The sequence below is a fragment of the Colobus angolensis genome, unplaced genomic scaffold (assembly GCF_000951035.1).
Source record: "Colobus angolensis palliatus isolate OR3802 unplaced genomic scaffold, Cang.pa_1.0 Scaffold45, whole genome shotgun sequence".
In the NCBI taxonomy this organism is placed as follows: Eukaryota; Metazoa; Chordata; class Mammalia; order Primates; family Cercopithecidae; genus Colobus; species Colobus angolensis.
In genome coordinates, this window is record NW_012117932.1 from 5132672 (window position 1) to 5145608 (window position 12937).

Below are 12937 nucleotides of genomic sequence, written 5' to 3' on the forward strand. Positions count from 1 at the left end.
AGTGGCACGATCTCGGCTCACTGCAACCTCCACCTTCCAGGTTCAAGCAATTCTCCCACCTCAGCTTCCCAAGTAGCTGGGACTACAGGGGCTCGCCACCACTCCTGGCTATTTTTTGTATGTTTAGTAGAGATGGGGTTTCACCATGTTGGCCAGGTTGGTCTCAAACCCCTGACCTCAGATGATCTGCCCACCTCAGCCTTCCAAAGAGCTGGGATTTCAGGCGTGAGCCACTGAGCTCGGCCGCAGTCAACTAATTTTTGACAAGGGCACCAAGAGGATACAATGGGAAAAGGATAGCCTAAGTGTAGGACCAGAAACCACACAACTCCCAAAAGAAAACAGAAGGGAAAGGGCCCTCAACATTAGCCTTGGCAATACTGTCTTGGATATCACAACAAAAGCTCAGGTTACAAAAGCAAAAATAAGTAGATGAGACTGTACAAAATGAAAAAGTTTCTGTTAGCAGAGGAAACAATCAACAAAATAAAAAAGCCAGGCACAGTGGCTCACGCCTGTAATCCCAGCACTTTGGGAGGCTCAGGTAGGTGAATCACCTGAGGTCAGCAGTTCAAGACCAGCCTGGCCAACATGGTGAAACTCCGTCTCTACTAAAACATACAGAAAAAATTAGCTGGGCACAGTGGTGCATGCCTGTAATCCCAGCTACTCAGGAGTCTGAGGCAGTAGAATCACTTGAACCTAGGAGACGGAGCTTGCAGTGAGCCAAGATCGCGCCACTGCACTCCAGCCTGGGCGACAGAGCAAGACTCCGTCTCAAAAAAAAAATAAAAATAAAAATAAAAATAAAAATAAAAAGGCATCCTACAACCAGGGAAAAAATATTTGCAAACCACATAACCAATAAGGTTTGTAGACCATAAATCCAAAATTAATGAAGAACTCTTACAACTCCATAGCAGGAAAGCAAATAACCCCAAAAACCTCAATTTAAAAATGGGCAAAGGTCCGGCCAGGCACGGTGGCTCACGCCTGTAATCCCAGCACTTTGGGAGGTCAAGGTGGGTGGGTCACGAGGTCAAGAGATCGAGACCATCCTGGCTAACACGGTGAAACCCCATCTCTATCAAATATACAAAAAACTAGCCGGGCGTGGTGGCGGCGCCTGTAGTCCCAGCTACATTGGGAGGCTGAGTGAGGAGAATGGTGTGAACTCAGGAGGTGGAGCTTGCAGTGACCTGAGATCGCACCACTGCACTCCAGCCTGGGCGACAGAACAAGACTCTGTCTTAAAAAACAAACAAACAAACAAAAACAAATGGGCAAAGGTCCTTGACACAGGGTTTGAACAAGACAAAACAAGAAAAACAAACAAAACCAGAAGAAACAAAAACAGGCAAAAGATCTGAATAGACATTTCTCTAAAGGAGACATAACAAGTGGCCAGGTGCAGTTGCTCTTCTCTGTAATCCCAGCATTTTGGGAGGCCAAGGCAGGAAGAATGTTTGAGCCCAGGTGTTCAAGAGCAGCCCAGGCAACATCGTGGCATCTTGTATCCACAAATAATATTTAAAAAAAAATTAGTTGGGTCTGATGGCACACATCTGTGGTCCCAGCTACTGAGGAGACTGAGGTGGGAGAACTGATTGAGCCTGGGCAGTTGAGACTGCAGTAAGCTGTCATCACACCACTGCACTCCAGCCTCAGTGACAAAGTGAGACCTTGTCTCAATTTAAAAAAAAAGAAAGAAACTGTGGTATACATACACCACATACATATAGTGAATATTATTCAGCCCTAAAAAAGAAGGAGCTCCTGCCATTTGCCACAACATAGATGGACTGGAGGACATTATGCTAAGTAAAATAAGCCACACACAGACAGAAAGAATAATACTGCATTATATCATTTATATTGGAATTGAAAAAATAAGATCAAATATACAGAGATAGAGAATGATACAGTGGTTACAGGTGGAGGAAACGAGGAGATGCAGGTCAAAGGCTACAAAGTAGGAGATGCATGGGAGGGATAAGTCTAGAGATCTAATGCCAGCATGAGGATGATAGCTAATTAAATTATCTTGTATTAGGGCATCTTGTGGAATAAGTAGACTTTAGCTGCTCTTTCACAAAAAAGTAACTATGTGAGATGAGATGACAGATATGTTAATTTGCTTCATCATAATAACCAACTTACTATATATCTGTATCCTATACCATATAATCCTCAAATATACACAAAATTTATTTCAAAAAAATTAAGTCAGGTAGGCACAGTGGCTCTTGCCTATAATCCCAGCACTTTGAGCGGCTGAGGCAGGCAGATCACTTGAACCTAGGAGTTCGAGACCAGCCTGGGTAACATTGTGAGACCCTGTCTCAATAAATAAATAAATAAAAGTCATGTGGATTTGTCAGTCTGCGTCTGTGTGATTTCATGGCATTGGGATTATCCATGTGGAGACATTCTCATTTATGAATGTGTCCTTGTGGCAAACATTTCCCCAACCTACTGCCCAGCAGCTGCTTCTCAGACACACTTGTGATCTGGAGCTGCTGTCAACAAAACGTCTCCATAGAAAATGTGGATCTGTTTCATTCCTGACTGGCAGTTGCTGTTTTGCATTGCACAACAGTGCTTTTTTTGTTTTGTTTTGTTTTGTTTTTAGCTGAAACTTGGTGGCTAATGAATAAAGAATGGATTCTCTAGTAGAAGTTTTCCCATAGACTAACACCAGAGTTTCCATAGTGTTCTGGGGGGGGGAGGGAACACAAAAAAACATTATTTTGTTTTGAAAGAGCAAGTTTTTCAAAAACTCAGCTAATTTTAATTTTTTTTTCCCAGTCCCATTCCCTGCAGGAAGATGGCCACTCATAGAAGGCGGTCACTCTTTGGATCCATATCTTGACTTATATCAGCCACAAAACAATAACATCGTATACATCATATAGATAAAGACAGTTTTGAGTCTTTGAAAGTTGGATGAAATGGAATTAGTTTATGCTTCCCTAGGTAATCTAAATGAAAAAAGGACCTGAATATTTTATTTGAAGTCCATTGCGTTTATTTATTTATTTATTTATTTATTTTCGACACAGAGTCTTGCTCTGTCACCCAGGCTGGAGTGCAGTGGCGTGATCTCAGCTCATTGCAACCTCCGCCTTCTGGGTTCAAGCAATTATCCTGCCTTAGCCTCCCAAGTAGCTGGAATTACATGCATGCGCCACCAAGCCCGGCTAATTTTTGTATTTTTAGTAGAGATGGAGTTTCAACCACGTTGGCCAGGTTGGTCTCGAACTCTGACCTTATGATCTGCCTGCCTCGGCCTTCCAAAGTGCTGGGATTACAGGCATGAGCCACTGCGCCACACCAGTCCATTGCATTTACATTTCACAGAAATAGTTATTGGAGAAAATGATAGGGGGTCTTGCTCCGTGAACCAGTCCCTCTCTCTGCCTTCTCTGGAATGACAGAAACACCACTGGCCTAGGAACAGATCTGTTTCCAGGCCCAGTTCTGCCCCCAATTAACCACATCACTTCACCTCTTCATGCTTTCGTGCCCTCCTGAGCTGGGAGACACCACCCTCAAGAGGCACATCCACAAAAGGATGGTGTCTAATGGCCTTCTGGCACCAGCTCCGTGCAAAGCGGCATGAATGGAGCATTCTCGAGGTTAAACATATGGCACATTATAGCCGATTTCCTTTTCATTACTGCCACTTCCTCTGTGGTCACTAATTTCAGGTTGTCTGGAGCTTACAAAAAGAGACATGCAAGTGTGTGTGTCTGTGTGTGCGGTGGAGTGGGAGGGACCTTTGAGGGTTCACTGCAACAGTAAGATGAGAATAAAACAGAAGGGAGCTAGGCTAGAATGCAGCCACTGCTCCCCACTTGGAAACACACACGGGCTGGAGGCAGATGAATTGCAGAACTCACAGATGCAGCTTTGTCTGCCATCATCCACTGTTTCACAGGCTGCAGAGACACAGCAGAGGCAATCCCAGGCAGATAAACCCTGGTGATGGCACCGATAGACCGTCACAATGACTGTGCACAGCTTCCGTAACCAAACCTGAAACCAGGCAAACCCCATTTCAGGTGTCATTACCAGCCCCGCATTCCCTGCCAAGGGTCCCAAGCCTTCTGGGGGCCTGCAGGCCAAGTTTCACCAGCTTGGATGCTATTACCAGGCAAAATTAAAGTAGAAGAATTAATCTGCCTCCGGCACATGCTCTAGGTTTATCAGTTGGTTTCAGATAAAGCCTGAAAATTCCACGTATTCGTTGTCTACAATTCAGAGGGCAAAGACAGATTTCGAAGTACAATCACCAGTATTTCATCTTAGGGCCATTGAAACCTGAGCCTGTATTCTTTCCCCACCGTGGTAGACTGCATTCCTAGTTGGAGGCATTCAGCTCCATCTGGTCGTTTCATCCCCGGTTAGATAATACCAGACGTATCTATGTAACATACAAGCCACTGTCAAACAGCACTGAGCCATCTCCCTGACACAGCTGTTTCACACAAGGGCTTCATTGTCTGAGAAGAGCTGGTATCATTTTACTTCAAGTGCTGCGGGAACAAGCATTCTGTCAGCTGTCTTGGCTTGGAGGAAACCCCACTCACTGCAGTTTCTTTATTTTATGATCAAGCCAAAAAAAAAAGTACTATCGACGGTTGGGGTTGAAGGTTTAAAACAAGAACTAAAGTCTTTGCTCTGCTTTGCTTTCATCAAGGAAAACAGTAATTCCACACACCCAAAGAATGCAGAGTTACACTGTTCAAAAGATAGCTTGAGGCTCCTGGGCCACTCTAAATGCTTGTTTTCGGTCTGCCTTTTGTTACCCACATTTGATCAGTTTCAGGTGAACTAGGAAAGTGTTTTCCAGCCATGGGAGGCCAAAAGCAGCTGTCACAATTAGCATAATGACATCACAAAATAATTCATAACTAAATAACTATTTAAAATTAGATGAACTCTTTCTTCTTCAACTCTCCAACAGAGAAAGATGATTACAACTATCCCACATGCGATATCTGAACCTCAAATTTCCAGTGAGTAAACAGGTTATTTTCCAAACTTTTTTTTTTTTTGCGCCATGGATGCGTTATATTTTGAATTCAGGGAGTCATTTAAGAAAACACATTCTTACATGAATATGAACATGAACATGCTTGTTCTGCTTATCTGTAGCTGCTACTGCCTATTTCTGAGGTTTTTTTTTTATTTTTTTATTTTTTGTTTTGTTTTGTTTTTGTTGTTTTTTGTTTGTTTGAGACAGAGCCTCCCTCTGTCTCCCAGGCTGGAGTGCAGTGGCACGATCACGGCTCACTGTAGCCTCGACCTCCTGGGCTCAAGCAATGCTCTCACCTCAGCCTCCCGAGTAGCTGGGACCATAGGTGCATGCCACCAAGCCTGCCTAATTAAAAATACATAAATTTTTGTAGAGATAGGGTCTCTGTTGCCCAGCCCAATCTTGAACTCCTGGGCTCAAGCGATCCTCATGGCATGGCCTCCCAAAGTTCTGGGATTACAGGCAGGAGCCACCACGTGTGGTGGGGGTATTTTAAAATTGTGATAAAATAGACATAAGATTTGCCATTTTAAGCATATTTAAGTGTACTATTCAGAGGCATTATGTACATTCACCAAACATTTAAAAATATTTAAAAGTTGGGATAATTCTGGTACCCCACAAAATAAATTGTGTGATTAGAATCTTCCATTTTTTCCCTCTATCCTATTTATCTTTCCATGATGACTTCAAGACCAGATCTCCTGGGCGGATATTGTTATGGGATCACGTTTGTCAGGCACTCTGAAGAGAGGCCCTCCTTCTGCAGGCCCAAAACATCCCTTGGCTTGGCCAAGGCATAGAGGTATCTGTGCTGGACCCATTTATCAAAGCTGTTTTTCTGGTGTGCACAGAATTAAAACAAACAAAAGCTGGTTGCTTAGAATTTGGCTATGCCTGCCAAGTGGGATTGGCCTCTCTTCCTTACCGCCCCTCTTATAAAAAAAGAAAAGGTTAAGTCAGAGAATTAGTGAAACAAAGGCCCTCTGCAACTCTAGGCCCAGTTATCAGAACAGAGTGGTGGTTGCCAAGGAGTCAGGGACAGATCTCTATGGCGGGCTTTAAGGAGGACAGTGCCAGGCAACACAAAGTATCATTATCTTGTCAAATGTTATTCATGTGTATCTGTTCTATCAGACACTTCTGTTTTCTGTGACCTTGGACAAGATACTGCCAGAGAGCTGTTGTGAGGGCAAATAAAACAGCACCTGTCAAAGTCTCTAGGCCATCGTCAGGGGTATTGTGAGGACAAGATGAATATTCTTTCATGCGCTGATATTCTCCCTTCTTCCTGGGGAGGGTTGCTACTGCCTTACGGTCCGATTCTCCCTGATCTGTATTGGCAACATTTGAAACTGGTGACTCTGTCCTGGGCGCAGGGTTTGCCACTGCACTGACTAGAATTTTGGAATCCTAGTAGTTTGAAGCTCCTATTTCGTGTCTCTTAAAGCATGAAAAAATAGAGAAAGGCTTCAAGTGTTTGTGGAATGGAATTGTGTCTTAAGAATGAGACAGGACACATGAGGTTCATCTGGACTAGCCACCTGTCCCACACGGAAGTGCTTTCCATCACTTCTGTGGCAGGTGCCTATCTCTCTCTTCCATATCCTTGTCCTCATCACCTGTCACAGGAACACCTTTCCAGCTTCTGGCAACAAGAACTGTTAGTTACTTGCTATGGTCTGAATGTCTGTGCTCGTCTGAAATTCATATGTTGAAACCTAATCGCCAATGTATAATAGTAAGAGAGGGGGGCTATAGGAGGTGAGTAGGTCTCAGGGACAGAGTCCTCATGAATAGGGTTACTACGCTTATCAAGGAGGTCCAGGAAGCTTGTCCGCTCCCTCCATCATGAGGCTGCAGCAAGAAGGCACCATCTTCAAAACAGAGAGCGCCCCTCGACCAGACACCACACCTGCCAGTGTCTTGATCTGGGACTTCCCAGCCTCCAGAACTGTAAGCAATAAATTTCTACTGTTTATAAATTACCCAGTCTGGGGTATTTTGTTATAGCAGCCTGAAATGACTAAGATATTACTTATTAAGTATTTTTTTTTAGCTAATTAGGAAGAAAGGTTTTGCTAAGTAAAATACTTTTATAAAACAGAATTTCCAGAATATTTCAAGGACTCAAATACATATTTACTGATCCCCTGTTATGCGTCAGAGGGTCTGGTGATATAAAGGTGAGTAAGACAAGAATAATTTCTGTTTTCAGAAAGCTTACTTTTTAGTAGAGGAGAAAGATACATCGATTATTATAAAATAATGTGGGAATTATCCGAAGGACAAATACACAGGGCATGACAGGAACACCAGGGCGATACCCAGTTCAGCTGGAACAACAAATTAGGCCTGGAACAACAGATGGTTGGGCAGTTCCCTCATGTTCATTATCTTGGGACTTTGCCAGCAGTGTACATTTCAAAATACAAATACATTTCTCTTTCATCCTGAACATAGGCTGAGAAGCTGGTTTTCTGACAAGATTTTCAACCTTTCAAATATATGTTATTGTATTAGAATACAATCGACTTGTTTTCCTAGCTCCTTTAGTCTTTCCTAAATCTTTATACAATGAGTATCCTCACACATCATTATAGAATTGGGTTGAGAGAGGTAGATCAAGTCTCAGACTGAAAGGCCAATTAAAAGAAAACATCAGATAACTAGTTTCCAAGAGTGCTGTTGAAAGCCAGCCAGGAGCTGGGTGGGTGGCTCATGCCTGTAATTTTGGCATTTTGGGAGGTGAAAGTAGGGGGATTGCTTGAGGCCAGGAGTTTGAGATCAGCCTGGGCGACACAGCGAGAATCTGTCTCTACAAAATTTTTTAAAATCAGCCAGGCATGGTGGTGTACACCTGTAGTCACAGCTACTCAGGAGGCTGAGGGGAGAGGATCACTTGGGCCCAGGATGTCCAGGCTACAGTGAGCTATGAGCCCATCACTGCACTCCAGCCTGGGTCACAGGGCAAGACTCTGCCAAAAGAAAGAAAAGAAAACAAAAGAAAGAAAGGAAGAAAAAGCAAGAAAAAGAGAGAGAACACCAATCAGGAAGCTAGAAGGAGAACCAAATTTGAGAACTGAAATCTGAAAGACAGTTTGTGCTGCTGAGCAGTGGCACGGGATGTCGCTGTTCCTTAGTTGCTGGCATTTTTCCTAGGAAAATCTGATAAATTGTGAGTAGGTCCACAAGGAGAAAAGTAAATAAGATGATACAACTAAGACTTTCTTACTGAAACCTACCCCTGCTTCCTCCACTGCTGAGAGGTACCTTGTTTACCTGTCACCAGGGCAAAGACCTAATTGTGCTTGGGGGTCAACACTCAGGTGAGTCTGCAGTGGCACTAACAGGGGCAAATGTCAAGGAGATTTACTTTTCCACTGCCAAGTTGTTTGCACTCATAATATGAAAAAGCAAAGGAAACCCATGTATGGGTTTTACAGAAACCCGTTAATGAATTTCCTAACTTGCTCATAAAGGCAAGTGAAAAGCTAGTCAGTCATTTGACAGGGGTCAGGCAGGAGGAGCAGACTGGAGCTGTGAGTGAGGGACTGGACACAGTGAGGACATCCCCAATCTGATGACAACTGTTATTTTCCAGGCTCCATTTCATAAAAAAATGATTCCCCTAGGGAAAAATTCACTACTCTTTGACACCACTATTTTGGTGCATTTAGCAAATTTACTTAACATGATTTACAGTAGATGTTAAATCTAATTAAGAAATTATTGGCCGGGCGCTGTGGCTCACCCCTGTAACCCCAGCACTTCGGGAGGCTGAGACGGGTGGATCACCTGAGGTCAGGAGTTCAAGACCAGACTGGCCAACATGGTGAAACCCTGTCTCTACTAAAAACACAAAAATTAGCTGGGCATGGTGGCGGGTGCCTGTAATCCCAGCTACTCAGGAGGCTGAGGCAGAAGAATTGCTTGAACACAGGAGGAAGAGGTTGTAGTTAGCTGAAATTGTGCCACTGCACTCCAGCCTGGGTGACAAGAACAAGACTCTATCTTTAAAAAAAAAAAAATTATTGTTTTTTTTTTTAGGTATGATAATGCATGATAATATTTTACCTTTTCTGAGTTGGAGTCTCGCTCTGTCACCCAGGCTGGAGTGCAGTAGCTATGATGTCGGTTCACTGCAACCTCCACCTCATGGGTTCATGCGATTCTCTGCCTCAGCCTCCTGAGTAGCTGGGATTACAGGGGCCTGCCTCCATACCCGGCTAATTTTTGTATTTTTACTAGAGATGGGGTTTCACCATGTTGGCCAGGCTGGTCTAGAACTCCTGACCTCAAGTGATCTGCCTGCCTCAGCCTCCCAAAGTGCTAGGATTATAGGCGTGAGCCACCGCACACGGCCTATGATTATATTTTAAAAAATGTTTTCTATAAGTGTGAGCTACATAAGGAAGTGACAGGATGCCCTTGGATTTTCTTTCTTTCTTTCTTTCGTTTTTTTTTGGAGATGGAGTCTCACTCTGGTGCCCAGGCTAGAGTGCAGTGGCACAATCTCAGTTTGCCACAACTTCTTCCTCTGAATTTAAGCAATTCTCCTGCCTCAGCCTTCCAAGTTGCTGGGATTACAGGCGCGTGCCATTGCACCTGGCTAATTTTTGTATTTTTAGTAGAAATGGTATTTCACCATGTTGGCTATACTGGTCTTGAACTCCTGATCTCAAGCGATCCTCCTGCCTTGGCCTCCCAAAGTGCTGGGATTACAGGTATGAGCCACCACACCTGGCCCTGGATTTCCTTAAAAATACTCTGACAACAATAACTACTAATGGGGGAGATAAGATTGACCAGTTGTTGAAGCAGGTGATGAATACATGGGTACTCATCATGTTAAACTCTCTACTTTTATGCATGTTTAAAAATGTTCATAATAGGCCGGGCATGGTAGCTTATGCCTGTAATCCCAGCACTTTGGGAGGCTGAGGCTGGTGGATCACCTGAGGTCAGGAGTTCAAGACCAGCTAGACCAACAAACCCCGTCTCTACTAAAAATACAAAAGTAGCTGCATGTTGTGGCACATGCCTGTAATCCCAGCTACCTGGGAGGCTGAGGCAGGAGAATAGCTTGAACCCAGGAGGTGGACGTTGCGGTGAGCCAAGATCGCACCATTGCACTCCAGACTGGGCAGCAAAAGCGAAACTCTGTCTCACAAAAAAAAAAGGAAAAGTTCATACTAAAAATTGAAAAAGTAATTTAAAAAACAAGTCTAAAAAGTTACTTCATAGTAATGCTCTTTTAGATCCTTCCCACACAGACATGAAGTAGGCATTAATGCCTACCACCAAATTTCTTTGTTTCAAAAATATCATCAGTTGGAGGATCTACCATTAATTTAATAATAATGTTTCAGAGGAAAATAAACATACAACATTAAAATACATAGTGATGGCCGGGCGTGGTGGCTCATGCCTGTAATCCCAGCACTTTGGGGGGCCCAGGCAGGCAGATCACGAGGTCAGGAGATCAAGACCATCCTGGCTAACACGGTGAAACCCCGTCTCTCCTAAAAATACAGAAAAAGTAGCCGGGCATGGTGGTGGGTGCCTGTAGTTCCAGCTACTCGGGAGGCTGAGGCAGGAGAATGGCCTGAACCCGGGAGGCGGAGCTCGCAGTGAGCCGAGATCGCCCCACTGGACTCCAGCCTGGGCAACAGAGCGAGACTCCGTCTCAAAAAAATAAATAAAATAAAATGAAATGAAATAAAATAAAATAAAATACATACTGATTATAAATAAGCTACATTCTAATTTCAGAATTGTTGAAAACATGTAAAACATGCCTCAGAATTTAGATAATTTGATAATTTTTCCTTTTCAACTGTTAATATAATTTGATAATTTTTCTTTTTCAGTTGTTAATTTTTCTTTTTCAAATGTTAAAAGGTCAAGTTTGAAAATAATAGTGTGCAGGCTGGGCACAGTGTCTCACGCCTGTAATCCCAGCACTTTGGGCGGCCGAGGTGGGCGGATTGCTTGAGTTCAGTAGTTCAAGACCAGCCTGGGCAACATGGCAAAACGCCGCCTCTACCAAAAATACAAAAATCAGCATGGGGTGCATGCCTATAGTCCCAACTACTTGGGAGGTCCAGGCTGGGGTGAGCCATGATTGCGCCACTGCACTCCAACTTGGGTAAGGAGTGAGGCCCTGTCTGAAAAACGAAAGAAAAGAATAGTGGGCAAAAAATAGTGTCCATTATCTATTTTATGTATGCATCATGTATTTCACTTTAGCCCATTCAATTGTAATAAGATTATAAAATGTATTACTTTAGCAGCTAAAGGGTTTGCCTCTGTAAATCCTAAGAGAAAGCACCCATCAAACAGACAAGAATGTAAATAAGTGGGGGTTTCTACTGGCCTATACATTATAAGTCTTGTTTTAATGCTGTATATTGATGAGAATAACAAAATATAAAGAATACAAATCCCCAATGTTCCTGTATCTATAGACCTTGAAAAAGTTAGCATTATTTATACATTTATTTTTAGAGCTGGGGTCTTGCTCTGTCACCCAGGCTGGAGTGCAGTGGTGTGATCACAGCTCACTGCAGCCTCTAACCCCTGGACTCGAGCGATCCTTCTACCTCAGTCTCTTGAATCAGCTGGGACTACAAGTGGGCACCACTGCACTGGGCTAGTTAGAATTATTTTCCTTTTTTATTTAAAAAGAATTTTGTGGGTATATAGTAGATGTATATATTTATGGGATACACGAGACGTTTTGTTTAGAATTATTTTCAATCCTCTGAGAATCAGCGACATTCCAGGATCATCTTGGAGAAGAGGGACCAAGTTAGAGACGTGAAAGCACCTCCACACAGAGCTTGGTATTTTCAGAGAGAAAAAGAACGTCATGGGCCTAGAGCTAAGGACAGTGTTAAATCTGTCTACCCAGGAGTTTTGTTGGTTTTGTGCTGCGCAGGGACTTCTGGACTCAGCTGGAATCGCCTAGCTCTCCTGCGTGTTCTGGTTTGGGGTGTGGAAAGTCAAGGTTATACAAGTGAAGCTGGCAGAGAAGAAAACAACAAAGTCTGCGCACACAAAGCAACCCCAGCCCCAGGGGACGGGTGTGGCGCGGTGGGTGGCATTACTTACTGTCTTCGGGCAGGTTGTTTTCCCGTTCTTCCCGCTCCATCTGTTGGCACCACCCCTCCATGCGGTCTCGCTCTGCCTGGAGGAGCTTCAGGAACCAGTGGCCGTCCCGGTGGCACACTGACCTTTGCACGGCCTCCAGAGGGTCTTCAGTGATAGAGTCAATCCAGGGGTCCGGAGGAGGCAGAATAGAGGGGTCAAAATCCGTGTCAAAGTCATCATCGGCGGCACAGGCGTGGTAATGGTTTCCTGAGCCCTGAATGCTGACTGTGGAGGTGCTGGCATCGCGGGAGAACTGTCTGGCCATTGGGCCAGGGCACGAATTGTCCTCTATAGATTCCAGAGAATTTTCCAGATTATCATGGAAGTCCAGGTCGGCCTGTACTGCTGTCGTCACACTGTTGGATCGAGTGAACCTGCGGAAGCTTGGGAGAAGAGAAAAAAGAAATTTAGTTAGAGGATATTTCTTTCTTTTCTTTTTCTTTCTCTTTTTTTGTTTGTTTGTTTGCTTGCTTTTTGGAGACAGAGTGTCACTCTTTCTCCCAGGCTGGAGTGCAGTAGCGCAATCTCGGCTCACAGCAACCTCCACCTCCCAGGTTCAAGCGATTCTCCCACCTCAGCCTCCCGAGTAGCTGAGATTACAGGTATATGCCACCACATCCGGCTAATTTTTGTATTTTTAGTAGAGAAGAAGTTTCACCATGTTGGCCAGGCTGGTTTCGAACTACTGACCTCAAGTGATCTGCCTGCCTCGGCCTCCCAAAGTGCTGGGATTACAGGTGT

The 12937-nt window shown here is 44.0% G+C and overlaps 1 protein-coding gene across 1 annotated transcript in view; it reads right to left on the reverse strand.

Annotated features, from left to right (window-relative positions):
* Nucleotides 1-12937, reverse strand: part of DLGAP1 (discs, large (Drosophila) homolog-associated protein 1) — a 691004-nt gene that overhangs the window by 27445 nt on the left and 650622 nt on the right. Inside the window, exons 9-10 of the mRNA XM_011957822.1 lie at nt 12158-12579; nt 11330-11361 (exon numbers count right to left, since the gene is read on the reverse strand). Of these exons, the coding sequence (XP_011813212.1) occupies nt 11330-11361; nt 12158-12579 (454 nt within the window). The remainder of the gene's footprint in view (nt 1-11329; nt 11362-12157; nt 12580-12937) is intronic.